This window comes from Fusarium oxysporum, chromosome 13 (assembly GCF_000149955.1).
Source record: "Fusarium oxysporum f. sp. lycopersici 4287 chromosome 13, whole genome shotgun sequence".
In the NCBI taxonomy this organism is placed as follows: domain Eukaryota; kingdom Fungi; phylum Ascomycota; class Sordariomycetes; order Hypocreales; family Nectriaceae; genus Fusarium; species Fusarium oxysporum.
Window position 1 is genome coordinate 993,830 of NC_030998.1, and position 27,324 is coordinate 1,021,153.

A 27,324-nucleotide genomic window follows, 5' to 3' on the forward strand; every position below is an offset into this window, starting at 1 on the left:
CGGTTTTGCTGCTCTGAGATGATATTCATGATGGCCCCTTTGCGCATTGTTAATGTGTTGCTCGCGAGTCTCAACACCAAGCGCAATCACTTTTATTGCTTTCGGGATACTTTTTTTTTAACCTGTTGGCTGCCTTGTTTACAAATGGACATTGGGTGGGCAGCCCGCCCTCACTCGTTTCACTTGAGAAGGTTTGAACACCAGAAAATTCGTTTGACAAATGGCAGTCAGCCTCTGTTTGGTAGACCTACTTCAGCCGCAAATGTTGGTTGAGCAACCGATATTAGCCTCTTCACTTTATGGTAATCAATATACACAAACCCTCGCTAAATTGTTACCATAGGTTTTCTCTATGTTACACCGTAATGTCCCAATCTTGTTTGGAGAACAAGCCCCGACATGCTTAGTGTTTTGCGTTTGCATAACCTTTGTGTGCGAATGCCAAGTTTCCCTCAGCCATCAATCCCAACAACAAACAAGCTGGGTACGGTTTGAAGCGGTTCCCCCAAGTAGAACACCGATACCTTCCAGAGATGATTCAGCTGCGGGATATAAAAGCTCCCCTTCCGCCTCTCAACATGACGAACTCTCCCGATCTTTCGCCTTAGATTCTTTGCTATATACGCATAGCGACGATAGAACCCTTCATTATACGACTTTTAAATATATTTAAAGCACAGCAGTAGGCTGAAGCACAGAATATCCTCAGTTACTTGTGTCATTACCTCAGCGGTCCTTTGGCAGGTTTCGGCACTGGCTAGAGCCGTGTGAACATGTGCGATGACTCCCCGCGAAGGGAGGCTTCTCATGCCCCGTAAAGCAGTGGCCGAAATTTTCAGGCACCTGAGGACATTATGATCGATTGAATTTTCATGCCTCAGGTTCTTCATCTTGCTATCTAGTCCCTCTTTGCTTATTGTTGTTGCTCCTCGGCAATTTAGCGGTCGCACAAAAATGTTCAGCCTCTCTCAACATCGATGGGTACACGCAGCCAGCGCAATGTGCAGCATTCCGCGTCCAGGACAGCTTGATCGTGTCCAACAAAGAGCATCAGAGTTCGTCAGAGGATGCAACTCAGAATACCTTTTCTCGATTCGCTAACGTCGAAGCTCAGGATTTTGCCAACTTCAGCGTTCATCTCGCAGATCCCGCCCTCTTGAGGTTTGAGGACGAAGCGCTCATTGCCTCACTTCGAAATGAAACCGCTCACTGTTGCCGATATCATTCCCACAATGAGCTTCCACACGAGCAATTCAGTGTCGTCAACACATCAAGCTTTCCGATTCACCGAAGATCCTGAATCTGCCCAACTTTTCCTGTCCGTGGATTCCCTTCAGTGCAGGCAACCTTCGTTCCCGCAATCGGCTACAACTTCAGGCCCGCTTAAGAGTGTGTACACGAGCTACGGGTCTAAACTCGACAAGTCTATGGGCTGCTACAAGGCTGTTGCCCAACATGACGTATCTGTCACCACTCTGACGACTTCATCATGAAGTCAGTTGTCACCTACATTATATTATATTCCTAGACGCGTGGCTATGAAGACATCCATCTATCCACCAATGCACTAAGCCCGTCGCTGACTGGTACGTGGTGACACTCCCAAGCATCATACACATACTAATTCACACAGGAACTTTACATCTACCTCGATGAGAAATGCCACAAGGTGCTCGACAATCGTCAGCTCCCGGCAGATTCATCTCTTAACTACCAATCTCAAAATCATACGGCTGTAAGCCAGGCGTAACGGGTCTACGCACTGATGGGCGTGGTTCGAACACGATTCCTTGCTTGTCATCTATCAATTCCCAGAGATGTGGCCAAAAGACTACGCCAAAGGCTTCCAAAAGCGGCGCCGATCAATGGCAGGCATATCCGCAGCCTGTATGTTGGAGTATTGGCTATCAACGGACAGCTCGTGTATATCAGCTCGAAAAAAGGCGAGGTGTATCCGAACCTTTTCGAAGATGATGACTTCACCGGCCTCGCTTTCAAGGCCGAGCCCTCACAAACTCCGGCAGGCAGCAATACTATCCTAATCGAGACCAACCTAGTAGGAGGCAACCTGGCACATAACAAGCAATATGTGGTAGGCCAAACCGATTCATTCGGTAGCGAAGCTGACCCAGAAGGCAAAGCTATAAGGCAGAACGAGAAGGTACACCAGTACCTACCCCCAAGAAGCTTCAGCGTACCGACATCAACAGCAAGGAGGGAATCTCTGATATGAACAAGTTCTACAACAAGCCCTGAAGCGATACGCACTGGGTCATTCTGTTGATTCCACTGGGGAGATATACGGTATCCCTGGGGCTTATTACCGAAATCACTGCTGACCTGAACACGTTGGATCCAATGTTGATAATCGTGCTTCATATTGTGATTGATTGATAAGATACGAGCTGCTTCTTTATCACGCCCCTGCAATCCTAATGACCAGAACCCGAAATTTTAGATCGCCTGGATGGTAAACTTATATTTATTAACAAAGCTCAGAATTCCAGTGTTTTTATCTGGTATCTGACTTGTGGCTGAGAGCCTATATCACCACCCGAACACACAAGCGCACTCTGCAAAACCACAGAATACAAGAGGTTACGGGAAATCGGGGATTTCAAAGCATTCTGTCTCCTCGAGGAGCACACGCGCTGAGATAGCCACATCACCTCGGGGCAACCCCCATCACCTACGCTCAGAGGGCACAACAGACTCACCCTCAAAGAAACGAAAGACAAGCAGCAAGGTGGCTCCAGATGCCTTCTTGTTTAAACCACAAGACGCCAGGACCAGACCGACTTTTCGAGACACACAGCCCATATGGCTTTGTCAAAAATAACCAGTTACCAGACCTCCAGGGAGCAAGAGAACTTCTTGACGTTGAGCCAAGGTTCCATAAACCTAATCTAAGGTCCTAATTCTACACTAAATTATACTAAACTTTACCTAAGCTTTTTCGTCACTTAGACAAGAGGTCCCAAGTTTACTTGCCTCGCCTTGCTGAGACATCGAGGCTCAAACAATGGAAGATGTCGAACGCCGGCGCCGGAAAGGATTTCCAAGAAATACCTGCCAGAGATCTTGTCGAAGAACTAGGACCCAAGGGCCATTTAGACGAGTGTCAACAAAGAAGAGATACGAGCAGAACAATGAAATATTCTCGAGTTTCTTACCAGGAAGCGAAAGGCCGATGGTATTTATTTCAGATCGATGAAGTACCTCGGTACACGATGGACGTGCTTCGTCTTCGAAGGATGTTGTTACATACAGCCCGATGAGGCGTATGAACAACTCGAGACAAGAATCGCGAAGCGAGCTCAGTATATAGCCAAACACGCCGCAGAGAACAAGACTGGCGGTCAACCGCCTACAACACCGAAAATCAAATCGAAGTCAGCACGCAAGTCAGTACCAGGATGTCATTGCTGGTTACGGCACGAGTAACAAGGCTAAGCTGAAGGGCATTGCGAAGAAGTATGATCCCCAACAAGTGTTTTAGCAGTTGCAGTCTGGATACTTCAAGTTGGATAGGGCACCTATTCCTAACTCTGGATACATCTCCCATTAGAAGAGGCTGGATTTACAGGAAAATCATCGCAGACTTGAATGACAGGGCTGCAGAGCTTAGAAGAGAAATGTGGAACTTAGGCCAAATTTTGGATAATATAGTAAATTTCATCCTAAACCTTAGGATCATGCTGCTCTAAGCTTGCTCTAAGCTGTTGGTGACTTATAAAGAACTTCGAGGGAGAGTTGCAGCCCATGCCCAAGGTTAGCCCAAATCGTATGTAGATGAGTCACCGCGTCATCAACGAGAGGCTACTCATCCAAAGCCTCCGGCAGGGGATTCCAGTCGGTTGCCCTATGGGGGTTTTTAGAGAAAGTCTGCCAGGTCTCGTTGGCGTCTGCCAAGGTGAACGCCATTGCTTTAGTAAGTTCTAGGAGAAACTCAGCGGTTCCTCCCGGCTCAGCTCCCAGTTCCTCCATTGGTATCAAGCACCACGTTTATTGCTTAGACCAGGCGCAACGCAGGTCTCTCATTGTTCACCACAGCCTTGATAACCTCCAACTGAAGGCCATCTCATGTGATAAAGGAGTCTCTCTCGTCTCACTGGGCTTGTTGTCGACCAGATTTGCCATCTTCAAAAGCTCGAGCCGGTGGAAGTTGCGGCGATTGATGGCCACATGGACCTGTCGAATCACGAGGTGTGAGATTGGATGAGGGAGTCAGTGCTCGATCCAGGATGCGTTGCACTCACCAAGCAAACCATCCTCACCTCTTAAGGGGGCTGACGTCTTTCCCGTTCACAGATTTGTAGGCTTGGCCAGTCATGTTAAATCCTCCTGAAAGAGATATTAGGGCGCTCTTGCGCGATGGATTCCAAAAGGCTGATGAAGGAGCGAGGGGAATGAAGGATTTCCTGCCTTGTGAAGTGGTGATCGCGTTTTCGATTGTTGCTGAAAGCGCAACGAGCTGCGTCTCTGTCGTGCGAGGGTGTTACATGGGAAGACCAAAGGTTTTGACGTTGTTAAGCATGCAGAACTTCAGAAACTCTCTACTCGGAGGTCTCCCTGTGGTTGCGCCCATAGGCCATTTCATTTGTGTCCCTACGAACCTAGTAACATGGGCACTGTATGGTCGGAAGGAATGTTGTGATAGCTTTATGTCATGATTCGGATGAGGTGCCTTATTTTGCCCTCGTCGATGATTCCAGTTCTGATCGCAAGGCTAGGTCGGACCTTGGAATCAAGATTGAAACACGAGAACAAAAATTCGACTGGGTGTATATATCTTGTCAAGGCGTGTACCTCGCACCAGCAGAAGAAGTAGGAGAAGTAGAGGACAGAGGCCTCTAAATCTGCCATTTGCTAAGGTTGCTGATGCATGCAAATCCTTCGGCGATATAATCCGTCGAGCGCTTTGTGCGGATGTACAGCCTTATGGCTTTGATTGCCATGTTGGTCATTCATCTGTGACTTTGAGTTCAGCCTCATCGGAACGACGCTTCACATGATCGGAATGCTCGGCGGTCACCCGGCAGTGGGGCCGGCGCACGGTATCAGATCCGAGGACAACTTCTGCTAGAGCAGGGCATCAGCAAATGCACCACAAAACAGTGAAACAATACATTAATAGTGAGACCGTTCAAGCATACGTTCAACTTCCTAGAGGATGAATTTGGACTGTAGATGTCGCGCAAATGGTGCCATTTGGCGCAAGAATTGTGAGGGCCTATCGGAGCCATGGTATTGTAAGCTCCGATCGACTTCTGGGCCGAGGCTCGTCGCTACCCCGCCATCACGAACGCTGTCAGGACGTTGAATAAAGCCAAGATCATTGATCGATACATACAATCGCAAAGTGCATCAGCGGGGTGGGGTAGAGGACAGATACAATTAACTAATAAATTCGTAATCATTCATTCTCAATGGTATTTTGCTACATTGCTCATTAATTACAGTCGAGGAGAGGCCTTGGGTGAAGAACCGTTCGCAAGATCAAATCGGTCCAGGTTCATCACCTTGGTCCAAGCAGCAACAAAGTCCTTGACAAGCTTCTCCTGTCCACCAGCCTCAGCATATGTCTCAGCTGTAGCGCGGAGCTCAGCATGTGAACCAAAGACAAGATCGACACGAGTACCGGTCCACTTCTTGGCACCAGTCTTGCGATCAGTACCCTCGAAGATATCACTGTTTCCAACGGCCTTCCACTCAGTGCTCATGTCGAGCAGGTTGACGAAGAAGTCGTTGGTCAGAACACCAGGACGGTTAGTGAAGATACCATGCGATGAGCCGTCATAGTTGGTGTTGAGGGCACGGAGACCACCGATGAGAGCGGTGAGCTCAGGGACGCTGAGGGTGAGGAGTTGAGCGCGGTCAATGAGCTGGTGCTCAAGCTTGACGCGGTCTGTAGAAGAGCCGTAGTTACGGAAGCCATCGGCGAAAGGCTGAAGGTGGTTGACGGACTTGACGTCGGTCTGCTCCTGTGTAGCGTCGGTGCGGCCGGGCGCGAAGGGCACGGTGATGTTAACACCGGCATCCTTAGCAGCCTTCTCCACGGCGGCGGAACCAGCAAGAACAATAACATCAGCAAGGGAGATGGCCTTGCCGCTGGACTGAGAGTCGTTGAACTTCTTCTGGATGCCCTCAAGAGTGCTGAGGACCTTGCTCAATTGAGCGGGGTTGTTGACCTCCCAGTCCTTCTGCGGCTGAAGGCGGATACGGGCGCCATTGGCACCACCGCGGAGATCACTGCCTCGGAAGGTGGAGGCGGAGGCCCAAGCGGTAGAGACGAGCTTGGAGACGTCAATACCAGACTTGAGGATCTCGTTCTTGATGGCGGAAATATCGCCATCGTCGGCGAGCTTGTAGTCACGCTCGGGAACGGGGTCTTGCCAGAGGAAGACCTCCTTGGGGACCTCAGGGCCGAGGTATCGGTCGCGGGGACCCATGTCACGGTGGGTAAGCTTGAACCAGGCCTTGGCGAAAGCCTCGTTGAACTGATCTGGGTTCTCGAGGAAGCGACGGGAGATCTTCTCGTACTCAGGGTCGAATCGCAGAGACAAATCGGTGGTCAACATGGTAGGCTTCTGTTTCTTGTTGGGGTCGAAGGCATCAGGAACAGTGGCGTTGGCATCCTTGGCAACCCACTGGTGAGCGCCAGCAGGGCTCTTTGTGAGCTCCCATTCGAACTGGAAGAGGTACTTGAGGTAGTCGTGGCTCCACTTGACGGGAGTGCTGGTCCAGGTAACCTCGAGGCCGGAGGTGGTTGTGTGAGGACCCTTGCCGGTCTTGTAGCTGTTGGACCAGCCGAGACCCTGCTGGGCGAGATCAGCGGCCTCGGGCTCGGGGCCGACGTGGTCGGTTGAGCCAGCGCCGTGAGTCTTTCCGACGGTATGACCACCGGCGATGAGGGCGACGGTCTCCTCGTCGTTCATGGCCATGCGACCGAAGGTCTCGCGGATGTCACGGGCAGCGGCGACGGGGTCGGGGTTGCCATCAGGACCCTCTGCGATAAAGTCAGTGATTGTGCATTACGCATTGTCTCGGGGGAGGACTGACCAGGGTTAACATAAATAAGACCGTGGTGAGCAGCAGCCAGAGGCTTCTCAAGCTCGCGGGTGTGAATGTTCTTGTGGGGAGGCTGATCGGAATCGGTAGCGCCAGGCTTGGTGGTTCCGGGGTGGCCATCAGAGTAACGGACGTCGTTTCCGAGCCAAGTATCCTCGCCACCGTAGTAGGTAGCCTCGTCAGCCTCCCAAGTATCCGGACGACCAGCGGCGAAACCAATGGTCTTGAAGCCCATATCCTCGAGGGCGACGTTGCCAGCCATGACGATCAGGTCGGCCCATGAGACCTTGTTGCCGTACTTTTGCTTGACGGGCCACAGAAGACGGCGGGCCTTGTCGAGGGAAACGTTATCGGGCCAAGAGTTGAGGGGGGCGAATCTTTGCTGACCCTATGACGCTGTTAGACTTGTGCGCGATTGAGAGAGAGAGGGTGTAATGGGTTTCTTACCTGTCGGCCGCCACCTCGGCCATCGAAGACACGGTATGTTCCAACGGCGTGCCACGACATACGGACAAAGAGACCACCATAGTGGCCGAAATCAGCAGGCCACCAGTCCTGCGAATCGCGGCAGACCTTTCGCAGATCCTCCTTAAGCTCGTTGTAGTCAATAGAGTTGAAAGCCTCGGCGTAGTTGAAGTTCTCGCCGTAGGGGTTGGTGACGGCGCTATGCTGACGAAGAATGTTGGTCTTGAGAGCCTCGGGCCACCACTTCTGATGGGTAACGCCGTGACCAGCGACGTTGGGGACCTTGTGGGCCACGGGACACTTTCTCTCGTCGGCCATTTTTGGAGCTGAGGTGTGAAGCGATAATCTGGTGGTTTGTTGGTTCAGATTCAGATTCAGAGTCCTCCTCGCAACAGACAAGGACAGAATACGAGAGGAAGGGAAGAGAAACCGAGGCATGGAGGAGATGCGGGGGTGGAGTTTGGCATTTATACCGTAACGCGAGGGACGTGGATTGGAAAAGGAACGACTGTGAGTGGACTCTTTTTAGAGGCGAGACGGTGTCCCCGGATCACGCTCGGAATCTCGTCAAACTACCAAGAGACGACTTGTACAGTATCATCGGAAACTTATGCCGGATTTGTCAACAAAAGTTAACTGCATGACGCACTGTAGCCCATCGCAAGTGCGGGGAAGCTGTCCGAACTGAGCAACTGGTGTAACCAAGGCACGTTGAATGCCCGGAAGACTTCGGCGTCGGGGAGAGATATCGGGCCTTGTTTGAGGAATCAGTCCCTATAGAATTATCTAGAAATAACAATCATTCATCCTCTACATCATGGTTCCTACAAGACTGCAAATGATGGCCACTGAATAACCTTTCATGAAGCATCATGACACTGGAGGGATGGACCCCCCCGTGATCGGTTTAGTACCGGCTCTTACTGGGCCGGCCCCGCAAAACAAACACCACAGCAACCCGATTTCTCTGCGTGTTAGCAGCCCGTTTCGTCGTAGACCAGCCCATTTCACCCCGCCTGAGCTTCTGGAGAAAAAACAGGGGAGAGCTCTCAGCCACCACTGCGGATTTCCTCCCGCCAGACACAGTCTAAAATTGGCAGGCCAAAGAGCGGGGTCAACTTCACCATCACAATCCATTTCTTCCTAACACAGTAATAAAAGTGAGGCAATTCCACCGTCGCATTACGACTTAATTTGAACTTGCTGCGTAGCAACAATCGTTGTTACTTCCTAATGCATGAATTGCTCAATTGCCTCTTAAGGCCGGCGTGAAAATCCGCTTCAGGGATGTTCAATTTGCCAATGATACACAATAGATTCCAAATGATCAGAAATGATCGAGTTCCACTAACAAACTTCCAAACACCCACCACAAGCCGAGATGCGCAAGCCAATCATGAGCCCCGCTTACATTTGGAATCAATTTCCATTCTGCAGCAGATGGAATCAATTGTGTTCCAGGTGTGCGGTACCTGCGTCGTCAGTGGTTCCTGCAAGCCTCCGGTCGGATTATCTCGACGCATCATCCAAGACATTGATGCCGAGGCGCCGATGAAAAGTCTCCGACTGATGAGGAATTGAACTCGAGACCTTCAAAATGCAAAAATAAATGGAGGTGGATGATCACATCTTTGACCAGTACCTCCGAAGAGGGCCTGGCCTAGCGACCATCCGAGGTTTTGGTTCACTATCCAAGTACATGAGGGGCTCATGATCCCCTCTTTTCTGACTCTCGGCTCTAGCACAACACAAACGCGCGTACAATTGAAACAGTACATGGCTTGTACGAGCATATCTAGTTCTGTTTCAATTGTTGACAATCTTACACCTCGGTGCGATAAGACTTGCGACTTCAAAGCTCGCACCCCATGAGACAATGCCAGCGGGTAGACTGTAGCCAATCGAAATACACGCATCACTAACACTCTAGCATGGAAGCGTTGACGTCCAGCTACAGGTGACTGACCCCACTGTAGTCGCTAAGTGGTCTGCCACCAACCACCCACTGCAAGCGTGCACTGTCAAGCACTGCGACGACAACTTCATCTCTTCAGACCAAAATTCCAAAAGATTAACGCATTCGAACGCGCGAGCAAAAGAGGAAGGATTGTAAACGACTTTACAGGCGGAATGAGCGTTAGTGCGATTATCCCTTTCATGCTGGCGCATTACACGGCTACGTCACTAACCACTCGGCCAGACCACTCTAGCGAGAGGAATGTCTGAACCCAACCCCGACAACATTGATCAGATTGTGGTATATATAGTGAGTAACCCCGCTGGAGGTTTGCTTCTGTCATGGAAATCGCTCCGTGGTATGCCAACCTGGGTCCCGCCCACGACACCAGTATGTCTGACAGCCCGAGCATCAGCGAGGAGCAGTCCAATGACCCTTGCCATTGTGCAAAAAGAAAGGCCAACATGTTCGAACGCATGAGCAAAAGGAAATCGAGGCTGTAAACAACTTTACATTGGCAGGGGATCAGTCAAGCCGCTTGACCACTCTATCGAGAGGAATGTCTGAACCACGACCCCCGCGAGGTAGCAATTAGATCATGGTGTATATGGCTTCAGCCGAATCTGTGTCGTTCATATCAATATCACAAAAAGTCCAGCACTCGAACTTGTGGCCTAAAGGCAAAAAGAGGACGTATCTTACTACGACTTTACAAGAGCGCTGTTAGCATATTAACATATGCATAACCGCTAGACCACTCTAACGAGAGGAATGTCTCGACTACCGTCCCCCGATAAGCACTTCTCAGATCACAGGATATATAGCTCTGAAACAGCCTTCACACTCAGCTTTATACTAAGAAAAAAAGGAAGAAACAAGGATTCGAACCTACAAGTAAAAGAGACAACGCTGTATACAGCTTTACACAGGGGTCCGCACTAGGAGGCCCCGTTTGACCACTTTAACGAGAGAAATGCCTGAGCGATGCCCCGTTAAGCAGTGCTGAATGAAGACTTGGTATATATACTCTCAATACAGCCGACGGATTGCATCAAGAGGGAGCTAACATATCATGGTTGGAGACTTGACCAGCTGCCGGGAAGGATCTGCAGTTCGAGGAAGGCGCTGAGAGGCAGGTGCCTATTACCTTTGAGGATAGTCGAAGTGTGAGAAACGAAGTAATCACGAAGAGCAAGAGATGCACGCAAGAATCGTCCTTTTAAATTACTGTCTCCCCACCGTCGGGAACGGACTTCACTCTTCCGAGCGCTACATTGGCCAGGAACCCCTGAACACGAGCCTCGCGAAAGTAAGCAATGAGGCCAAGTTCGTTGTAGGCATTCCTTGTGATATAGACAGCACTTTTCCTTTCATTTACCTAACCATTCATCACGATATGATGGTGTCACGCGATGAGCAAAGTCGGACGTTGGAAGGTGACTTGAGGAGTCCGACTCTAAAGACACCTGAGGATTACATTTTACGTTTACATTGACCTACCTCGAGCTCCGACTTGGGCCATGAGACACATCAGTGCAATCGTAAAAAGTTCCGCGATACCATGAATCCACTTTCCGGTATCATCCAGCTGTTCACATCTGGTGCTTCTCCTCGGACAATATCCCCACCGAACACCGAAGGTCTCGGTCTCTGAGGGGGCTGCCAAGTCCGTCGGACAACGGCATCGCATGACTCGGCCTTCTTCTTGTGTAAAACTCAGGCTCGGGACGCAAGATCCTACGGACCGTTGGACAATTGGCGGTTGGTGGCAGCATGATCGGACCATATGTCGAAATCTCGGACTCGAACTTTATCTTTCTGCCCGAACACCTACGGATGCGCAAGTGCACAGCATCCGTAGGACAGCAGACAGATATGGCTGGGACATTTGCCATCGGAGAGCGCATTGGAAGACCTCAGAGACTCGGGCAATGGTTTACCATTGCACCCGAGCTCTCTTCATCGAGCGTTCCTTTGTCGCGTGTAAGGCGCAGCCCCTCCCGAACAATTGTAGGATGATGTATTAACCGCGTACCGATCGGGCGCCGGATGAGATTGCAATTCCACAGACATGGGACTGGAAACCCGAGAGTGCGAATCTTACGCCCTTCAAGCACGAAGCCCGTCCTTTGGGAGCAGTGTTTGAGGCGGAGTGTGTGATGTTCTCATGGGCTCCGGAGTCCGATGCGCGCGGATGTGCAACCAAATCTCAACCGACCGGACTGCGAGTCGAAGCCTGGTTTCGGGCTCTGCATAAGACAAGTCCGCTGCATGTATCAGGCCATCACGGTATAGGATTGTTTCGGTCGGAGGGCATGGTGGCATCCGGATGACGTCCAGATCAGAGCATCTCGTCGGGTAGAAATCGGTCACGGTCGCGATCACGGCTTCGTCTATATACTCGGCTCTGGTAGCTTGAAGGAGGTTCGGGCGAAGAGCGCATTGTAGGTGGTCATTTTCGCAAGAGCATCACGATCGGGCTGGGGAGGATGGTTGTCGATGGAGAACAGACACTGCCGCAGGTACGGGGGAGGGATCTTAGGTTTTCGAGGTCAGTGATAAAGTTACCCAAGCATAAAGACCCAAGTGCTCCATTATCCTGTCGAGATCAAGTGCAGTCGGCACCCTGACACGTTCCTCTTCTTACGGTCGTATTGTGTCTGCGTAGGCAGGTTCGCTGAAAGACTAAGACATATTGAGCATATGGAGGTACGTAGTCGTTATCAAGTTGAGACAGAACTTGTTGCAGAGTTTGCGCGCTGTAGGGCGGGGTATTGTAATTGGCAACGCTCATTCTGTCGTGATGGTCTTGATGCTTCGATCGCATCATGCCAGTCGCGTCAGCACCTGCAGCGATCGCGCGCCATTTCACGTGACTATGATGTAATCTCGGTGATCTTATCTTATCTATTCTTGTCTGAGCCAATAAGGGTTGGGCAAGCAGGGCATTTCTTCCTGCTCAGAACACCACAAACTGAACGTAGTGTTACAATCTTGAATTCTAAGATAAGATGAGAAAAGGGTAAAGTCCGTCAATATCCACGCCTACTGTAATTATACATTTTTCCGGGATAGAGAAGAGGCAGAATGATGTACTGAACGTGTTTGGCATATCGATCAGACTTTATTACCCTGAGAATTTACCATATAGTGTATTCTGCAGTTGCAACTTTTGGAGGTTGATGGCGGTAACACTACCCTATACTGCCTGTAATTGCGTCATCACCCGATGGCCGTTCAGCTCCTCGACGTCGATAAGCTTAACGAGTGGGGCAGCCGGGCCGCACGCGTTGCCGGAGCTTGCTTCGCGTCAAAATGGCATTTCACGCGTCGAAATGTTTAATTATAAAGTTAATTGCTACTACCGCTCCAGAAGGACTGCTAACGTTGGGGGCATGGTTCTGTTGGCGGTGATGCACGTATATTCTTCCACCAGTCAAATGTAACGTCATACAAACCCCCAACGTGGGGTAGCCATTCAAATACACCGTCATCGAACCAGCCTCAAACACTTAGCTACCAAACGCTATCTTCATAATCAAATTAGGCAATCTGATATTTCATTCATCATGTCAAGCGCATTGTCGAGCTCTCTGGCTGAGGCTAAGCTGGTTCCCGGTTCAGCTGCTAGCTTAATCCCCGAAGGCTTCAAGCCTACGACGAATCTGAAGGTCTCGTTCGATGGGAAGGATGTCGACTTGGGGAACCTATTCCGCGCGAGTGAGTGCAAGCGCGCTCCTAGCATCCAGTTTGATCAAGAAGTAAGTTGTGGATATCTTCAAGAACACTTTGTTCAGTGCTGACGAGGTTTAGCCTGATGCTCCTGGAGATGCTACCTACATGCTCTTGCTTGTCGACCCTGATGCGCCAACACCAGATGACCCCAAGTTCGCCTTCTGGCGCCACTGGGTTCTCCCTGGCTTGAGACCTTTGAGCGGTGGAGATGCCGTGGCTCAAGTGCAACCTGCTCTCACAGAATACTTGGGCCCTGGCCCGAAGGACGAGTAAGTTAAGATGACTCAACATACTCAGTGTTCACTTACTGACGGCCACGTAGCTCCAAGCCGCACAGATACTTGCTTCTTTTGTACCGACAACCCGCCAGCCTTGATCTTGCCAAGGAGGATGTAGGTGGTGAAGAGTTCACGCAAAGAAGGTCTTTCGATACTGCCAAGTTTGTTGAGAAGTATGGACTACGACTCGTGGGCGCGAACTGGTTTCACGGTGCTGGAGATGGCTGGAAGGAGTAAGACAGAGCAAGTCACTGATCTTGAGTTTGAGATACGGATAGAGGCACCGAATTACTAGTCTTCTTTGCCTCTGCTCATCATAGTCTAACAGAAACGAGGTAAATTCATCTAGTACCGGAAAGTCATATTATCGCCAGGAATTTATTAAACTTGTAAGCTCAAGGAGTCTGTACTTGCTGTCCTGGTGGAGGAGACTAGGGGAGTGCTGTAGATCTCGTTCAGGATGATCTATTGCGTACGATTGTTTCAGCTACTCTCTGGATAACTGAATTAGCGTGCCTTCATCTGAGTTGAGTCAGAGTGACGATTTCTCTCGGACATGGAAGAATATCGCACAAGAATGCAATTATGAGGGAGGCGTAGATGTAGCGATTATTGGCATTCTGATATGTGTTACGTTCAATTTGTCCCATTTCAGAGACCGATGATAAGTATAAAAGTATATATATGTAAGATAAACTCGTAGATTCTATACACATTACATATTGAGAATATATACAGAGAAGTAAAAGGGTGCATAACTATTACAAGAAGAAGATAAGCCCGATAAAGGTCGACAAAAAGACAAACATATTCATCTGAAGTCGCCCTCCAGAAGCAATAGCTACCTCTGGCACTGTAGTGTGGTGGGTTGGTGTGCTAGCTGGATAGGAGGAAGAAAGTGATGGGTTTCCATAGTTCATGCTGGTGACCTCGGGGCTGCTCGGTTCGTGGTGATCTTGCTGTTGATCAGGAGTACCATTAGCAGGATTGTTGTAGTGGTGTGCATCATAATCTCCATTGCCGTAAGCCGTAGGTCGAGCATGTCTGATGGCCGTGGTGAGTGTTCCGTTGAAGCCAGGCACAGCGTGGTTTCCGACCGATGTTGGCTTGGCATACTGAACTAGAGATTCCGACTGATGGGAACCTTGTGGCTTCGGCAGCTTGGGCTTCTTCTAGGGGTGATCATTAGAGGCCGGTTCCGTGGCGGCTGCACAAGGCACTGTAACAGTAACCTCGTTCTCTCCCTGCTTCCCGCATCCGTTGCAAGGAACGACTTGTGTAGTCATGGAAACCGAGGGAATTGGCTGGTGGGCACAACGAGTGCATGGTTGATACGACAAAGTGGAGCAGTACTCAGTGACCGTCAACTCGGAGGGTTTGTAAGGATTGACGATAGTGTACGTGATGGTTGTTACTGTCGTTGCAACGAGGCTCTGTCCTGGCTTACCGGAGTTGTAATGTACTGAGTACACCGTGGTTTGACTGGAACTTGGCTTTGTAACAACTAGCTCTGTAGAGCCTGCAGATGAGGATTCTTGTAAGCCCGTACTGATGGTGCTGGCCGGTGTTGAAACGGAAATGGAGCTCGAATCGATGGAACCGCTTGCAGAAGTGGAAAATATAAGAGAAGATGTAGAAGTGGTGTATGGTTCAGAATGGGTTGTAAGAGTCTGTGAAGTTTCCTGAGAAACGGCCGCAGTGGAAGAAATTTCGGTCGAAGAGATCTCAGTTGAAGAGAGTGGGAGTGAAGTCTCACTCGAAGACGAGGCACGAGAAGTTGTAGCTTGGTTCGAAAACCCAGAAGATGTACTAGATGTCTCGGATGAACTCCAGCTGGCGGTGTTTGAGTCGCTCGACATGGTAGTCGTTGTATCTGATTGGAGTACAGGCTCCTCGGAAGTAGTCACTATCGTGCTGCTGGTCAACGCGACAGTGGTTGATTCTCTCAGAGTTGCAGTTGTTGGTTGGCTCGCGCTATCAGTAGCAACAGTGGATGCGGTATCTGTAGTGACAACGGCAATGGCATCGGTGGTGGTAACGGTGCTGACTATCGAGGCATTTGTTGAGCTGGTCGTGGGTTCATCAACCGTGGTGGTGGATGAGTAGTCACTTGTGGTTGTGTCCTCAACGGTAGTGCCCAGCTCAGTTGACGTGTTGGTGTCAGTAGATTGACTAGCAGTTGTTGGCTCTTCTGTCGAGGTACTTTCGGCAGTAGTAGTTGGTTCTTTAGTTGTTGTTTTGGTTGTAACCGCTGCCTCTGCAGAGGTGCTCTTGACCTCACCACTAGTCGTTGTTGCGGTGGCAGTTGTTGAATCAGTCGTGGTTGGTTGCTCAAGGGCAGTGGTGGTCGTTTCTTCAGGCGCGACAAAATATATGAATGTTCCCGAGGCTGTGCCAGATGCAGGTATAGTAGAGGTATATGCTTGCTCTCCTCGCTGGAGCGTAGTCGTCTCTTTGACGTCGTTGATCTCCGCACCATTTGGAGTCAACTCGCAGTCGGTACAAGCAGTACCTTTGATAAGTAAAGCTGAATCGTGGCCGGCGTTATTGATGTCGCATATCGAGAGGAAGATGTCAAGTTGGGTATTTCTTCCTGGTAACGGAAGTGTTACAATCAGAGGAGGGGTCGATCTTGAGTATCCGGTAACACTGTTAGGTGGGCGTATGGCGATTGGGTCTTTGCTAAGGAAGACTGGGCCGTGATTCTGTTTCCGCTGCCATCCACAGCCAGTTGGTGCTCGTTATCGGTATAGGCGAGCACGCCAATAGAGTCAGGCTGGCCCCTAGTTATTCTGTGTCAGCGAAAGTGAGTTTCCTTCAAGAGCGGTGACGTACCCTTCGTCCTCTTCCGTGGCCAGGATAAACTCTAGCTGGACTCCATTATACCCAGAGTCAATAAAGACACCTGCATAGAGAACGAGGGCATTCTGGCTATTGGGTCCACAGTAGCTGTCATGCTCTCCGTTATTCGAATGCCCGTTATCGACATTACGATTTCCTCCAGGCAGGGCGCCAGACACGGGACCAGTGGCCAAGATGCCACCGCTGCCGATGCCGAATGGGCCGTCAGCGAAGGATCCATAGCTGCCCGATGCAGCACTCAAGTCCCAGTTCACTACACTCAGACCCTGCCCGGTAAAAATCGCCTGGGCCACGGTTTGGCCAGAACCATCGTTGTCCTGTGTAACAGTGAATCCCGAAGTCAGTAAAGGGAGTGTTGCGAAAAGCGCAAGGCGTCCAACAGTGTTTGACATCATGTTGGCGGTAGTCAGGTACCCTGCAAGGCCCTGGAAATGAGCGGATGTTATAATAAAGGAGCGACAGAGCAAAGAAAGACGTGAAAGGGACTGGACTGCATTTTGTTTTGAATGGAGCGTTTTGCCATCCCAATTAAAGCACTGGCCTACTTTAAAAAACATCAAAAAATCCCATTTTCCTGAGGGGGGGATTTTTGCTCTAAATAAATTCGCCAGGTACTCTTCCAAATAAACAATATCTAATTGTACTGGTGCATTAGCAGCACAAATCGCGGCCGCCCTGCATCACCCTTTATCTTAAATCCAAGAAATGGCTAGGGCTAGAACGCATCTTTTGGGGGGGTTGTATACTGCATGGAAAAATAAACAAAAATGTCTCGGTTTTAGTTCTCGCCATCGGCTTCACCACAACATCCACTCCTTGTTTACAATGTAAAAGTGTATTAATTCATTATGTATTAACCATTTGGCAGCCGGTGCAAGACATCTTTACATCAACTTATCTTATCGTAGAATAACATTTTATAGTAAAACCCTCTTCTCTAACTAGGATAGGGCAAGTCAATGATCTTGGGCTTGGAATACGACTGGAGACCATGGATCACTGACCTTCCTCGCCTCTGGCTGCTTCATGATCTAACAGAAGCAAGGCTAACTTGTCTAGTACCAGAAAGCCATATCTTCACCAGAAATCCATGAAGGACCAAGCGCCAGGAGCGTGTAAGGGGTTTGGCAAGAGACTCATATAGAGCGGGCAGAATCACGGATCAAAGCATGTTCAAGAAGTCGGCCGAAAAAAAAAAGCTTTTATTATTCAATGCTTCAAGTCAAACAGCTAGGGGAATCCTCATACTAGGTACAGAAAAAGAAAATAAGTATCCATCTCACCGAGATTCGGATCAAATTTCGGACTCAGAAGAGATAGGCCGCTGGCCTACATTTAGTGGTGGATGCTGCTGCTGTTGCTGCCACCGACACCGTTGTTGATAAGCTTGTTGACAGTACCAGAAGGCACGTTGGAAATAACCCCATCAAGGGCCTTGGAGGCAATGTAATCGCAGAGACCCTCAGCCTTCTGTCCCAGACCGAGGAAGTAAGCGGCAAGACCAGCGACATGGGGCGAAGCCATAGAGGTACCGGAGATGGTGTTGGTCTTGCCGTTGGGCCAGGTGCTGAGGATATCGGTACCGGGAGCGAGGACGTCAACGACAGAGCCGAAGTTTGAGTAGTCGGCGAGAGTGTCATCGCGAGTGGTGGCACCGACAGTGCAAGCGCTCTCCTCGGAAGCAGGAGAGGATCCAGAAGCATCCTTGCCGTCGTTACCGGCTGCGACAGCGAGGAAGAGACCGGCATCGACGATGGCCTTGGCAGCCTGGTTGACGGCATCGGATGTCTCACCACCGAGAGACATGTTGACAACGACACCCTTGGGGCAGTTCTCATCCTTGGCGTGACCGGAAACGAAGTCCATGCCAGCGATGACAGCAGAGTTGGTACCAGAGCCATCGTCGCCGAGGACCTTGACAGCGAAGAGGCTGGTCTTCTTGGCTACACCGTAGGTGGTAGAACCAATGGTGCCAGCAACGTGAGTGCCGTGGCCTTGACCGTCGCTGTCGGAACCACCAGCGAAGTTCTTGAGGAACTTGGCGCGACCATCGAAGTCCTGCAATTGTGTTAGGTTAGGCTGCTCCGCCTCAGGAAGTTGGCCAAACTTACGGGATGGTCGACATCAATGCCGGTGTCGATGACATAGGCGCAAGTGCCCTCACCGGCGCTGTTGTCGTAGGTGTAAGTGCTGCCACCAGGGCTCTGGCTGGAGACACGAGCAATACCCCAAGGAGCATTGCTCTGCTGAGTAGTAGCCGTGATGCTAATGTAAGCATCCTGCTCAATGTACTCGACCTAAACCTTTTTAGCTGGGTTCCTTTGTGGCTGGATCCATATGAGTCAGAAGTCACTGACATTGGGGTCATGCTTGAGCTTGTTCAGCTCATCATCCTTGAGGCTGGCAGCGAAACCGCCGAAGCCCTTGGAATAGGTGTAATCGGCATCAGCCTCGATGGACTCGATCATCTTGTCAACCCAGCTCTCGATGGAAGAAGCCTGGAAGCCATTCTTCATCTTGACGATGTACTTGCCATCGACAAGCTTGACACCGCGAGGGCGAAGAATGGGAGCGGGCTCGGCCCGGCGGGAGGGAGCGGCCAGCGCAAAGGGGAGAAGAGCGAGAAGAGTAGCAGATCGCATTTTGAAGAAAGATCGTTGTAAGTTGGAGAACTTAAAGAATGAAGTAAGTTGTAAAGAGTGGTGTTGAGTGAATGTACTTGTAGAGACTGAAGAGCTGAGTTGCTTGATGAGAAGGAGATATTGTTGGAGACGGAGGCTTCTATTTATCTTGAAGCTCTCTCCTTTAATTGTCTACTTCCACTTGGAGCCATGTTCCTTGATCGGATGTTGGGTTGGTCGTCTTTCGGCACGCAACCTATCGTGCCAAACATGTGCCACGATGATCGTCATCGTTCGAGATAGTCGACCCCGGCCGCAACCACTACCTGCCTAAAGCGAGCGACGATCCCACGCATCGCGTGCCTGGCGAGGTATAGCATGAGAATTAACCATAAGCGACTTAGCCAACCGAAACATGCCATACCCTAATTCAAGTTTTGAGAGCACCATTCGCCACGAGATGAAAGGAGTGCATGATTAATGAGGCTCCTTATTCTCTGCCTTGTTTTGTGATTTGACTGGTGAATCGGTTACCGCCAGGGCAGTGGGGGTGCCAATTAGCAGATTGATAGACAAGCCAATTGAAGTCGAGAGCTGCTCTCTGGGGCACTAATCTGTCTTGAAACGATATCGCCCAAGGGTGTCAGCCAATCGAGGTGACGCGTGGCGATCTATTACCGAGTCAGGGAGTTGGTTTCAACAATTCCCCTGAATAAGCTTGATAGCTCAATCAAAAGGTCTTGACAAGTTCAATCAAGCAGGAATAAAAGATATCAAGGTCCTTTGATTTTCAAAAGTGCCAGTCACAAGCAATTGATGATACTTGAGACAATCGTCAACTGATACACTGCAGGGATATTTTGCTGCCGAGAAGAGGAAGGCAATCGTTAGCGTTGCAAGAGACTAGGGAAAAGTTCCGACGTAGATCATCTTAGCCTCCTCCCTGTTGTAATGGGCAAGGTATCAATTTGCTAATAAGTGTCAAGAATATATTGAAAACATATCCATTTCGCGGGACAACTAACGATATAGAGAGATCTATCCGGAACCTTATAAGATGACGATCCTTTGTGTGTCACCATATGCCGGGTCATCGGCAGCCATGGAAGCATTAATTCATTCTCTCAATGGTCTAGAACTGTTGACATGGGGAAGCTTTGACAATTGTCATCACGTCAAGTTTCGGTCGACATGCCAATTAAGCAACTAATCCGTCCTTAGTCCGGTTTGACCAATTGAAGAGGCGTAGGGCTAACGTCTTGGCTCCGCAGGTTGGGCTGAATTGTCGTGAGCACCATGTTTTAAGGGTTGGTTGAATATCCGGGCTCATTTGCCGGGCAATCCTCCGAGTGAACCGTTCCGGATGCACATGTCCATTTGGCTTGGTGTAAGTTGATGGTATCAAGTGACGATGATGAACTTTTGTAACACTGACTCGTATGGAATAACTCATGGTTTCGATGGAGCGATGAGGCTTTCACGTAGTTCAACACGAAATTCAACAACTCTGCATAAAGTAAACTGCAATTGATATTGGGGCGAGCCATGTGCTAAACTCACAATGTACAAACGTAAAGCTTAGGTACATAAACTTTTACCAAGAAGTGAACAACATCGTTCCATCCGTCTCTCATAACATTTCATCAATCGTCTAGCAGCTCGTGGTAACTCCAGAAGTAGTGCAGTACTTGCCATCAGGGCCAGATCCAATCTTGGAAGGCTCAGCGCCGCTTGAGTTACCCTCGTAGCGGTCACAGTACTTGCCCTTGTTCTGGCACGAGCTGGTGATCTTGCAGGTGTCTCCGTAGTTGGTGTTAATGCCGCAGAGAACACCACCGTCGACGGCAACAGAGCCTGAGATGACGACGTTTCGAGGGCCGCCGTTATCCTTGCAGTTTCCGCAGCTGCGGGACGAGCTTTCCGTAGTCTTCGGCGTAGAAATCCTTGATCTGGACGGTTCCGCGGCCGTTGAACTGGACGATCTTGTCGCTAGCATGGAAAGCACCGCCACCGTTGATGTAAGAAGTTCCACTGGTCTGCTTGAGGGTGACGGCGTCCTCACAGACGTCGGCCCACCAGACGTTGTTCAGGGTGCTAAAGTCAAATCAGCATGAGAAATGGTGGGTCGAGAGAAACTTGCTCACCAAGTACCCTTGCAGTGTACACCTTCGGCCTGAGATGCGCCGATAATCACGTTGGAAAGAGTGGCACCGTTCTCGAGAATGAACATAGCATCCTTCTCACCAGTTTCGGACTGGCCTTGGCAAACAGAGGCTAGGAAAAGTGTTAGTCAGAGGTTTAGAGACAAGGTATAAAGAGGCTTACGGCTTCGCTCGAATCGCTTCATGCCACCATCGTAGCTGCCCTTGACAGGAACAGCAGTAGGGAATGAAGTAGCACCAGCAGACTTGGGGAGAGTCTTGGTGACAGCGGCGGAGGAGACTCCAGCAAGGGCGAGGATGGCAGTGTACTTCATGATGAATGAATTGAGATTATTCCGAAGATGTTTCTAGTGAAGGCTTGAGTTGTGATGCTGAGTGAACAAGTCTCTTGGCTCTCTGGATATCTCATCCTTTATATATTTATAAACATTATATATTCTTTCTCGTCGATATATCAGTTTCAATCAATCTTCCCCTTTGTTCTAAGGCCCCTGTACCTGTTTTTCGCTCATTGCACCAATTAGCATCGTATAATCACGCTCGAGTCCGAAAACGGCAACCTAGTCATTGAAGTGAAACTCCGTTCAATGTTACATCTTGAACCAAACTCAATTCTCATTCGAGGAATTAAATACCATAATTCTCCGTCTCGACTCGTTATTTGCGGAGACCAATCAAATGACCTGATTTTCTGCTCAACTTGCTCGATATGATCAGCTGCACGACGACCCGAAGTCTGGGGTAATGGAGATACTACCCCCAATATGAGCATGGGGAAGAATGAAACTAGTAAGGCTGGATGAAAGTGACGGGGCAAGATTGGTGGAATTTCGATCATGCTTGTTTTAGTGACGTGTCCACCAATTAAGCTTACCTGGAATATGAATGACTTTGAGTTTCGATGCGGATCTTCCACGGGCATAATTGAATGTAGTAACGTCTGATCCTCGTGGTTAAAAGCCGTGTAGCCGTGAGGAATAATTTTGCACCTACGAGAGGCCAGCGATCGTCGTGTTGTATCTGACCGTAACCCTGCAGTGTTCTAGGCTTGAGTGAATAAACAAAGTCTCTCCTGCTTAAGCTTTAAGGTTACTCAGACCGCAACAAGCTTGGATGCCAGAGATACTTTGGGGGCAGCGGTGATGTCCGATTCTGGGGTTTGGGGATTAGAAAAGTATCCTGAAGCTTCAAGACTCTAGATGGTTGCGTGAACAGAGACACGATACACAAACCTCATGTTTCTCGAGATCTGGAAGAGCACTGTTTCGAATTGCTGATCATATAGGTCATAGGCTACATGCTGGAACATCTACAGGGCCACCAGATTGTCCCAGCAGCACGGGACGCCAAGGGCAACTACCGACAGGACCCTGCGACTTGGCAGTGTGTTTTTGACACGAATCGCGTGACACGTGCATGATGCATCGTAAGTAGATGAAAATTCTTCGAATTTGAGTCTGTACAAGTCTGTTGCCCAGAATACACGTCTCTGGCTGATGCAGGGCCCAGTAACCTGTTTTTTTCTTTAGCTTCCCAGAGTGTTCCTCTGCTGGATGCACTAAACATAGGCTGACACTGTCTTCTGCTCTGACTGATCATCTATTTTATCCGCCAGGCTCGGCGACTTCAGTCCAACTTCGCATGATAGAGGTCCGAAGAGAGTCAACTAGACTGTTTACTAGACTAGGAAGAGATGTTAAATAGGCTAGAGGAGTCTGTCCTACATGACAAAAAGACTTAAGGTGAAATCACTGTAGGCTTAGGCAGGTTTAGTATAGAATAGGTAGATTTAGTTAAACTAATTAGGTAGGTTCTAGAGTAGTTAATTTTGGCACCTTAAGTCGAGGCCAGAAGTTTTCCTGCTCCCTAAGGACAGACAAGGGGGAAAATCGTCGAACGAATCAAAACCCCCTCGATTTTCTAGACGAATTGCCCTTAGCGGAATCTGTGCTCGTAGTACTTGTGCTCAAGCCAGACACGGTACATGCGCTCCTTAGGGTTTGGCTGGTTTCCGTTGACATCCAGCTGGTTGTTGTCGTACTCGATAAGAACCTTTCCATTGGCTCTGTTATGGAACGCCTCAAGCTCCGCCTCACTTTCGGGCTTGAGATAACCGCGGGTGATGACCTGAACACCGTTCAAAGGCTCGCCTCGTCCAGTGATATGAGATAAAAGCTCGTCGACCTTGGACTTGTACAGGAGGACTGGGTTCTGCTCCGTGGACGTCTTGGTACGGGGTGTTGAGACATAAATCTTGACGTTGTTGGCCTTGTTTAGAATGCCGCCGGACTTGGCCAATGACCGAGGGGTGATAAACTTGTTGGTACCCTGCTGGAGAGGCTTGATGATCTTGCTCTTCCAGTTGTCACCACGATCGAGGAAGCCAGTTTCCATCTATAGAAATCAGCGTCTTGAACTCGACTCAGATGATATTATGGTAAAGATTATAATGACTTACAAAATGAGCAAACCAGTAGCCCTTGTCAGAGACGATGACGATGCCAGTACAGCTAGAATCATGTTAGTAAAGTAACTCCGAAAGATGGCACAAGGGCTTTATCCTAAACAGTGACGATACTCAGACAAGTTCAGGATCATTTTATCCTAAACTTAGTGTATTACTTACCCCATGAGGCCACGGATGTACTTCCGCAAGGGCTTTTCAGCCCAAGATCCTTGGCCTGAGACAGCGTCATGCTGTATAAGGTTCCAGTCCAACTCGTCGTCCTTTGCCGCGACACTGTCAATCTGCTCCATGACATATTCGTTTGCCGCTGATGCATCGGTCCCCCAAAGGTCTTCGATATCATCCAAAGACCTCTCTTCCAGCTCCAGAGATCGAGGAATAGACTTGCCCTTGCCCTTGCCCTTACCTTTGCCCTTACCAGCGATCTTCCCTTTACCTGCGTCCTTACCTTTTATTGGGGCAGGTTTGGCTAAACAGGCCTTGCAAGTCAGGTCGCAGACAATGGCGGGTTTAGTGATTGCCTTCGAGATGGCCCTCTCATGCATGGCAAATCCAACGTCACTGACATCAGACAAAGACGAATCGGATGGCTTCACAAAGGGGGAGGCCAAGGCAGAGCAAGCCAAAGAGAGGGCAAGAGTGACGAGGCGGACCATGATGAAGGCGGCCTAAGTGAAGATGAAGATGAAAATGAAAGTGAAAGTGAAAGAATGAGAGTTATGAGAAATGAGTGAAAAACGTTGTAATGAAAGAATGACTACTGATGCATGTCAACTTTGAGGACTGTTGACTACAATATATAGACCAGAGGTTGCCGTGAAGGCTTCGGTCGCTGGCAAGTGACAGGATACAGAAGTTTTCAACTGCCGAACTAGGGGGGCCAAGAAACCTTAGAAGCTATGTGATATATCCCAAAATGACAAAAATAACCAATCTAAATGCTTTCTAAGTCTACCTAAATCCTTTGTCACTTAGGATATGTGTTATAGGTTTTTTTGCTCCCTGATGCCGAAGTCGAGCTCAACTCTGTTCTGATATTCAAGGGGATCTTGTTCGGTGAAGCCGACTTCTCCTACTCTGCAAATCGATTGGGAGAGTATACGAAGACGTAGGACTGAGCCACGTTAATCCCTGCTATGAACCAAGAATCTTTTGAAGGAAAATGTAGATTCATGCTTTCCATGGGTCGAGTCAGCTGGACAGGCTTGGAGTTGTGCAGGGCGAGCACAGACGTATCTCTGTTTCAACATTTGGTGGTGGTCGGATTTAAATTCATCCAAGACAAAGTTTGTCGGTAAATTCCGTACAAAGTACGAATCAGGAACTGCGTCTAGAATCGGGGTCCTTATGAAACATGGATGGCATAAACCTCATTTGATGTAATTTTGAACAAGATGCCTGGAGTAATTTTAATAAGAACCTCATCTCTTCAGTGTTGCCAAGCCCTTGCCTTTAAGGTTATTCCAAGTCCAGTTTGTTTCTGTTAGCAATTCTTTTCAATAGAAACGACATATTAAGTGTCCATATGAGCAAGGCAGATAGAAAAACGCACTGATTGGCTTGTACTTGACATATAAGACAGCACTGCAGCCTGTTTCTAACTCTCAAAGTCCAGCATACCCCTCTGCTCCAATATATAATAGAATGTGGTGCTGGCTGCAGCCATACCCTTTCTGAGACATAGACGCGTAGACAATCCGAGTCCCAAACAGTTCTTACCAGGCTGATGTAGTACGCATTCGCAGTGCCTTGTCTGAGCCTTGAAGTTTAAAATGTCGGACCGACAACTTGACCTGCTTGAAATGGCTAGAACAGTTACGCAACGAAGGTGGAATCAGAGAAAATAGAGCGACGTGAAGACAATTAAGCTTTCACCATGTTTCAGGTTTGACAGCTTGCATGAATTTCTGGAGGATCCCCCGTAGTTGGCACAATATCTATATCCCTGGTGAGCTGTATTGAGTTTTCTCCCATAGCTCGGATCCTCATTGGATACAAAAGTATCGAGTAGTTAGTTATAAGTGAGGTCAAAGGAGAGAATAAGATGGGGCATCACCTATCTCTGGGCCTTCTTGAATTTACCAACCTACTGCCGCCTACCTTGACCATTCATCATAGTAGCATGCCATCTCCTGCATAAGCAATGCGATGCAATCTCCACATCCCCGCCGCATGCTTAATGAGGCCATTCGCGAAAGATCTTTATCGCAGCTCGTCCCCGCCATGGAAATGATCAAAGCCGACCCTCAACTTCTTTCTTCTCTTCAAGAATGGCTTCCATCTATACTGGGTCGGTGTGTCCGCCACGGGAGCATCGATTTGGTGAGATATCTTCTCAAGTGTGAAAGGGCACCTGTCGCGTCTCTATCGCCTCTTGCTGTCGCCGCAAACTCCTCCATCCCCCTTCTTGAGCTGCTCGTGGCTCATGGTTGGGATCTCAACAAGGCTGAAGTTGACAGATCCCTTAAGCGGGGCGATAAGCTAATCGACCTCGTCTGCGACGATCATCAGCTGGTTTGCTGGTTGGTTGAGCATGGCGCACGGGTCATGGATGGCGAGGTGGACCTCTACGAGATCTTCCCGCAGCCGGCTCCATTACTAGAGACATGCGCTGTCAGAGGCTCTGTTGCAACGTTCCGGTTTTTGCAGAGCAAGGGAGCATTACTGGGCCACCGGACGCTTCACCGAGCAGCCGGGGAGGCGGCATCATTTGGTGCAGACCCTTTCACTTATCAAGAAGTCCATGACCAGGCAGTTGGAGATGATGCAGGGGCAAGAAATGAGCGAGCAGAAATGTTGGTGTTTCTTGTGGATGAGATGAAGTTGGACATTAACGCAATGGACTCTACTGTACCATATCGTGCTTACCATTGGGGGACTCCTCTATGCTATGCTGCCGTAAAAGAGAAGGGAGCTCATGTGGTACGGTGGCTACTTGAGAAGGGAGCTCAGCCCAAAGTTGAGACTGCACAGAATGTTGCTGACGCAGAGATGTTGGCGAAGCTGACGGGGTGCACAGAGAATGCGAGAATATTGCGTGAGTGGAAGCAGATGCACTAAGACAGAGGAAGGATGCTAGACGCATTTTGTAATATAATGTCGCGTGTTTAGTAGATAGCACTTCATGGTTAGTGTACAGGGAGATTATGACGCGGTAGAGGGACTGAGAGTAGGTCTTAGGAGATGTCTTAATGAATGGTTACCAACCGGTACACAGACATGACGCAAATAGGTATGCAAGCGAAAACACGCCATTGCTTCGCTCGGATTTGAAGCTTCTACTGAACTCTCAACCCTACATCTACAGTAGACCCGATACTTACTTTTGGGCCCCTTTAATTCATGATTCCTTGAAGCTATTTTCCTTCTTTACGCCGGGAACTCGATGGGTAGCCTGCAAGGAGAAGAGAAAGGACGCAGTGGTGGCGGTACTGAGAAATTGACACGATCACCCTAGTGTCACTTTGTAGTAAAATATAAATAGAAATTGCTCAAATGAATAATGAAAGACTTGGTGAAATAGAGAAAGAAAAGCCGAGGAACTTGTTAGAACTTTAAGCCTAAGTTATTATCGAGAGCATGGAGACTGCTTTTGAGTAACTACATGTTGTTTTTGAAGGGCTAAGGACAATACCAGCCAGTAAGTGAAACTAGATGGGGACATCTGTAGAATAAGCTTAGAACGATTCGGATCGTATGATCTTCA

At 49.2% G+C, this 27,324-nt stretch overlaps 12 protein-coding genes across 23 annotated transcripts; 5 read left to right on the forward strand and 7 right to left on the reverse strand.

Annotated features, from left to right (window-relative positions):
* The first annotated feature begins 1,506 nt into the window (after positions 1–1,506).
* FOXG_12259 (uncharacterized protein) lies at positions 1,507–2,990 on the forward strand. The gene is made up of 2 exons (XM_018392007.1): positions 1,507–1,586; positions 1,634–2,990. Exon 2 carries the CDS (start codon positions 1,766–1,768, stop codon positions 2,231–2,233), a length of 468 nt encoding a protein of 155 aa, XP_018250771.1. The 5' UTR covers positions 1,507–1,586; positions 1,634–1,765; the 3' UTR covers positions 2,234–2,990.
* A 682-nt stretch (positions 2,991–3,672) lies between these two features.
* Positions 3,673–4,108, reverse strand: FOXG_20699 (uncharacterized protein). The gene has a single exon (XM_018400998.1). The coding sequence runs from the start codon at positions 3,985–3,987 to the stop codon at positions 3,820–3,822; it is 168 nt and encodes a 55-aa protein (XP_018250772.1). The 5' UTR covers positions 3,988–4,108; the 3' UTR covers positions 3,673–3,819.
* A 1,172-nt stretch (positions 4,109–5,280) lies between these two features.
* FOXG_12260 (catalase-peroxidase) lies at positions 5,281–8,096 on the reverse strand. Its single transcript, XM_018392008.1, has 3 exons — positions 7,519–8,096; positions 7,063–7,459; positions 5,281–7,009 (listed from the first exon to the last, which is right to left on the reverse strand). Exons 1-3 carry the CDS (start codon positions 7,972–7,974, stop codon positions 5,457–5,459), a joined length of 2,406 nt encoding a protein of 801 aa, XP_018250773.1. The 5' UTR covers positions 7,975–8,096; the 3' UTR covers positions 5,281–5,456.
* Positions 8,097–8,847: 751 nt separating this feature from the next.
* Positions 8,848–12,310, reverse strand: FOXG_20700 (uncharacterized protein; the record flags this gene model as incomplete). Of its 4 annotated transcripts, XM_018401002.1 has the most annotated exons (3): positions 10,386–12,310; positions 10,196–10,319; positions 9,129–10,116 (listed from the first exon to the last, which is right to left on the reverse strand). In XM_018401002.1, the coding sequence occupies exon 3, from the start codon at positions 9,450–9,452 to the stop codon at positions 9,129–9,131; it is 324 nt and encodes a 107-aa protein (XP_018250777.1). In that variant the 5' UTR covers positions 9,453–10,116; positions 10,196–10,319; positions 10,386–12,310. The 4 variants fall into 4 exon arrangements, with proteins under 4 accessions (XP_018250775.1, XP_018250774.1, XP_018250777.1 ...); XM_018401000.1 differs by having other exon boundaries at positions 8,848–10,319; XM_018400999.1 differs by having other exon boundaries at positions 8,848–10,329.
* FOXG_20701 (uncharacterized protein) lies at positions 8,977–9,117 on the forward strand (the record flags this gene model as incomplete). Its single annotated transcript, XM_018401003.1, has 1 exon — positions 8,977–9,117. The coding sequence occupies one exon, from the start codon at positions 8,977–8,979 to the stop codon at positions 9,115–9,117; it is 141 nt and encodes a 46-aa protein (XP_018250778.1).
* Positions 9,151–12,310, forward strand: FOXG_20702 (uncharacterized protein). 8 transcript variants are annotated; one of them, XM_018401005.1, is made up of 3 exons: positions 9,151–9,676; positions 9,737–9,851; positions 9,909–12,310. In XM_018401005.1, exon 3 carries the CDS (start codon positions 11,182–11,184, stop codon positions 11,518–11,520), a length of 339 nt encoding a protein of 112 aa, XP_018250780.1. In that variant the 5' UTR covers positions 9,151–9,676; positions 9,737–9,851; positions 9,909–11,181; the 3' UTR covers positions 11,521–12,310. The 8 variants fall into 8 exon arrangements, with proteins under 8 accessions (XP_018250780.1, XP_018250784.1, XP_018250781.1 ...); XM_018401009.1 differs by having other exon boundaries at positions 9,737–9,802; XM_018401006.1 differs by having other exon boundaries at positions 9,151–9,672; positions 9,737–10,510; positions 10,576–12,310.
* A 547-nt stretch (positions 12,311–12,857) lies between these two features.
* On the forward strand, positions 12,858–14,255 carry FOXG_12261 (uncharacterized protein). Its single transcript, XM_018392009.1, has 3 exons — positions 12,858–13,254; positions 13,307–13,497; positions 13,551–14,255. The coding sequence occupies exons 1-3, from the start codon at positions 13,063–13,065 to the stop codon at positions 13,741–13,743; spliced, it is 576 nt and encodes a 191-aa protein (XP_018250787.1). The 5' UTR covers positions 12,858–13,062; the 3' UTR covers positions 13,744–14,255.
* Positions 14,256–14,267: 12 nt separating this feature from the next.
* Positions 14,268–16,763, reverse strand: FOXG_12262 (uncharacterized protein; the record flags this gene model as incomplete). The annotated part of the gene is made up of 4 exons (XM_018392010.1): positions 14,268–14,678; positions 14,733–16,137; positions 16,200–16,289; positions 16,342–16,763. 4 exons carry the CDS (start codon positions 16,761–16,763, stop codon positions 14,268–14,270), a joined length of 2,328 nt encoding a protein of 775 aa, XP_018250788.1.
* Positions 16,764–17,549: 786 nt separating this feature from the next.
* FOXG_12263 (uncharacterized protein) lies at positions 17,550–19,449 on the reverse strand. Its single transcript, XM_018392011.1, has 3 exons — positions 18,726–19,449; positions 18,480–18,665; positions 17,550–18,426 (listed from the first exon to the last, which is right to left on the reverse strand). The coding sequence occupies exons 1-3, from the start codon at positions 19,008–19,010 to the stop codon at positions 17,704–17,706; spliced, it is 1,194 nt and encodes a 397-aa protein (XP_018250789.1). The 5' UTR covers positions 19,011–19,449; the 3' UTR covers positions 17,550–17,703.
* A 1,006-nt stretch (positions 19,450–20,455) lies between these two features.
* Positions 20,456–21,591, reverse strand: FOXG_12264 (pectate lyase). Its single transcript, XM_018392012.1, has 3 exons — positions 21,315–21,591; positions 21,134–21,263; positions 20,456–21,083 (listed from the first exon to the last, which is right to left on the reverse strand). The coding sequence occupies exons 1-3, from the start codon at positions 21,463–21,465 to the stop codon at positions 20,873–20,875; spliced, it is 492 nt and encodes a 163-aa protein (XP_018250790.1). The 5' UTR covers positions 21,466–21,591; the 3' UTR covers positions 20,456–20,872.
* A 1,322-nt stretch (positions 21,592–22,913) lies between these two features.
* On the reverse strand, positions 22,914–25,461 carry FOXG_12265 (uncharacterized protein). 2 transcript variants are annotated; one of them, XM_018392014.1, is made up of 4 exons: positions 24,851–24,929; positions 23,778–24,793; positions 23,610–23,661; positions 22,914–23,545 (listed from the first exon to the last, which is right to left on the reverse strand). In XM_018392014.1, the coding sequence occupies exons 2-4, from the start codon at positions 24,272–24,274 to the stop codon at positions 23,087–23,089; spliced, it is 1,008 nt and encodes a 335-aa protein (XP_018250792.1). In that variant the 5' UTR covers positions 24,275–24,793; positions 24,851–24,929; the 3' UTR covers positions 22,914–23,086. The 2 variants fall into 2 exon arrangements, with proteins under 2 accessions (XP_018250792.1, XP_018250791.1); XM_018392013.1 differs by having other exon boundaries at positions 23,778–25,461.
* A 198-nt stretch (positions 25,462–25,659) lies between these two features.
* FOXG_20703 (uncharacterized protein) lies at positions 25,660–27,240 on the forward strand. The gene has a single exon (XM_018401012.1). It carries the CDS (start codon positions 25,767–25,769, stop codon positions 26,676–26,678), a length of 912 nt encoding a protein of 303 aa, XP_018250793.1. The 5' UTR covers positions 25,660–25,766; the 3' UTR covers positions 26,679–27,240.
* The last annotated feature ends 84 nt before the right edge of the window (positions 27,241–27,324 follow it).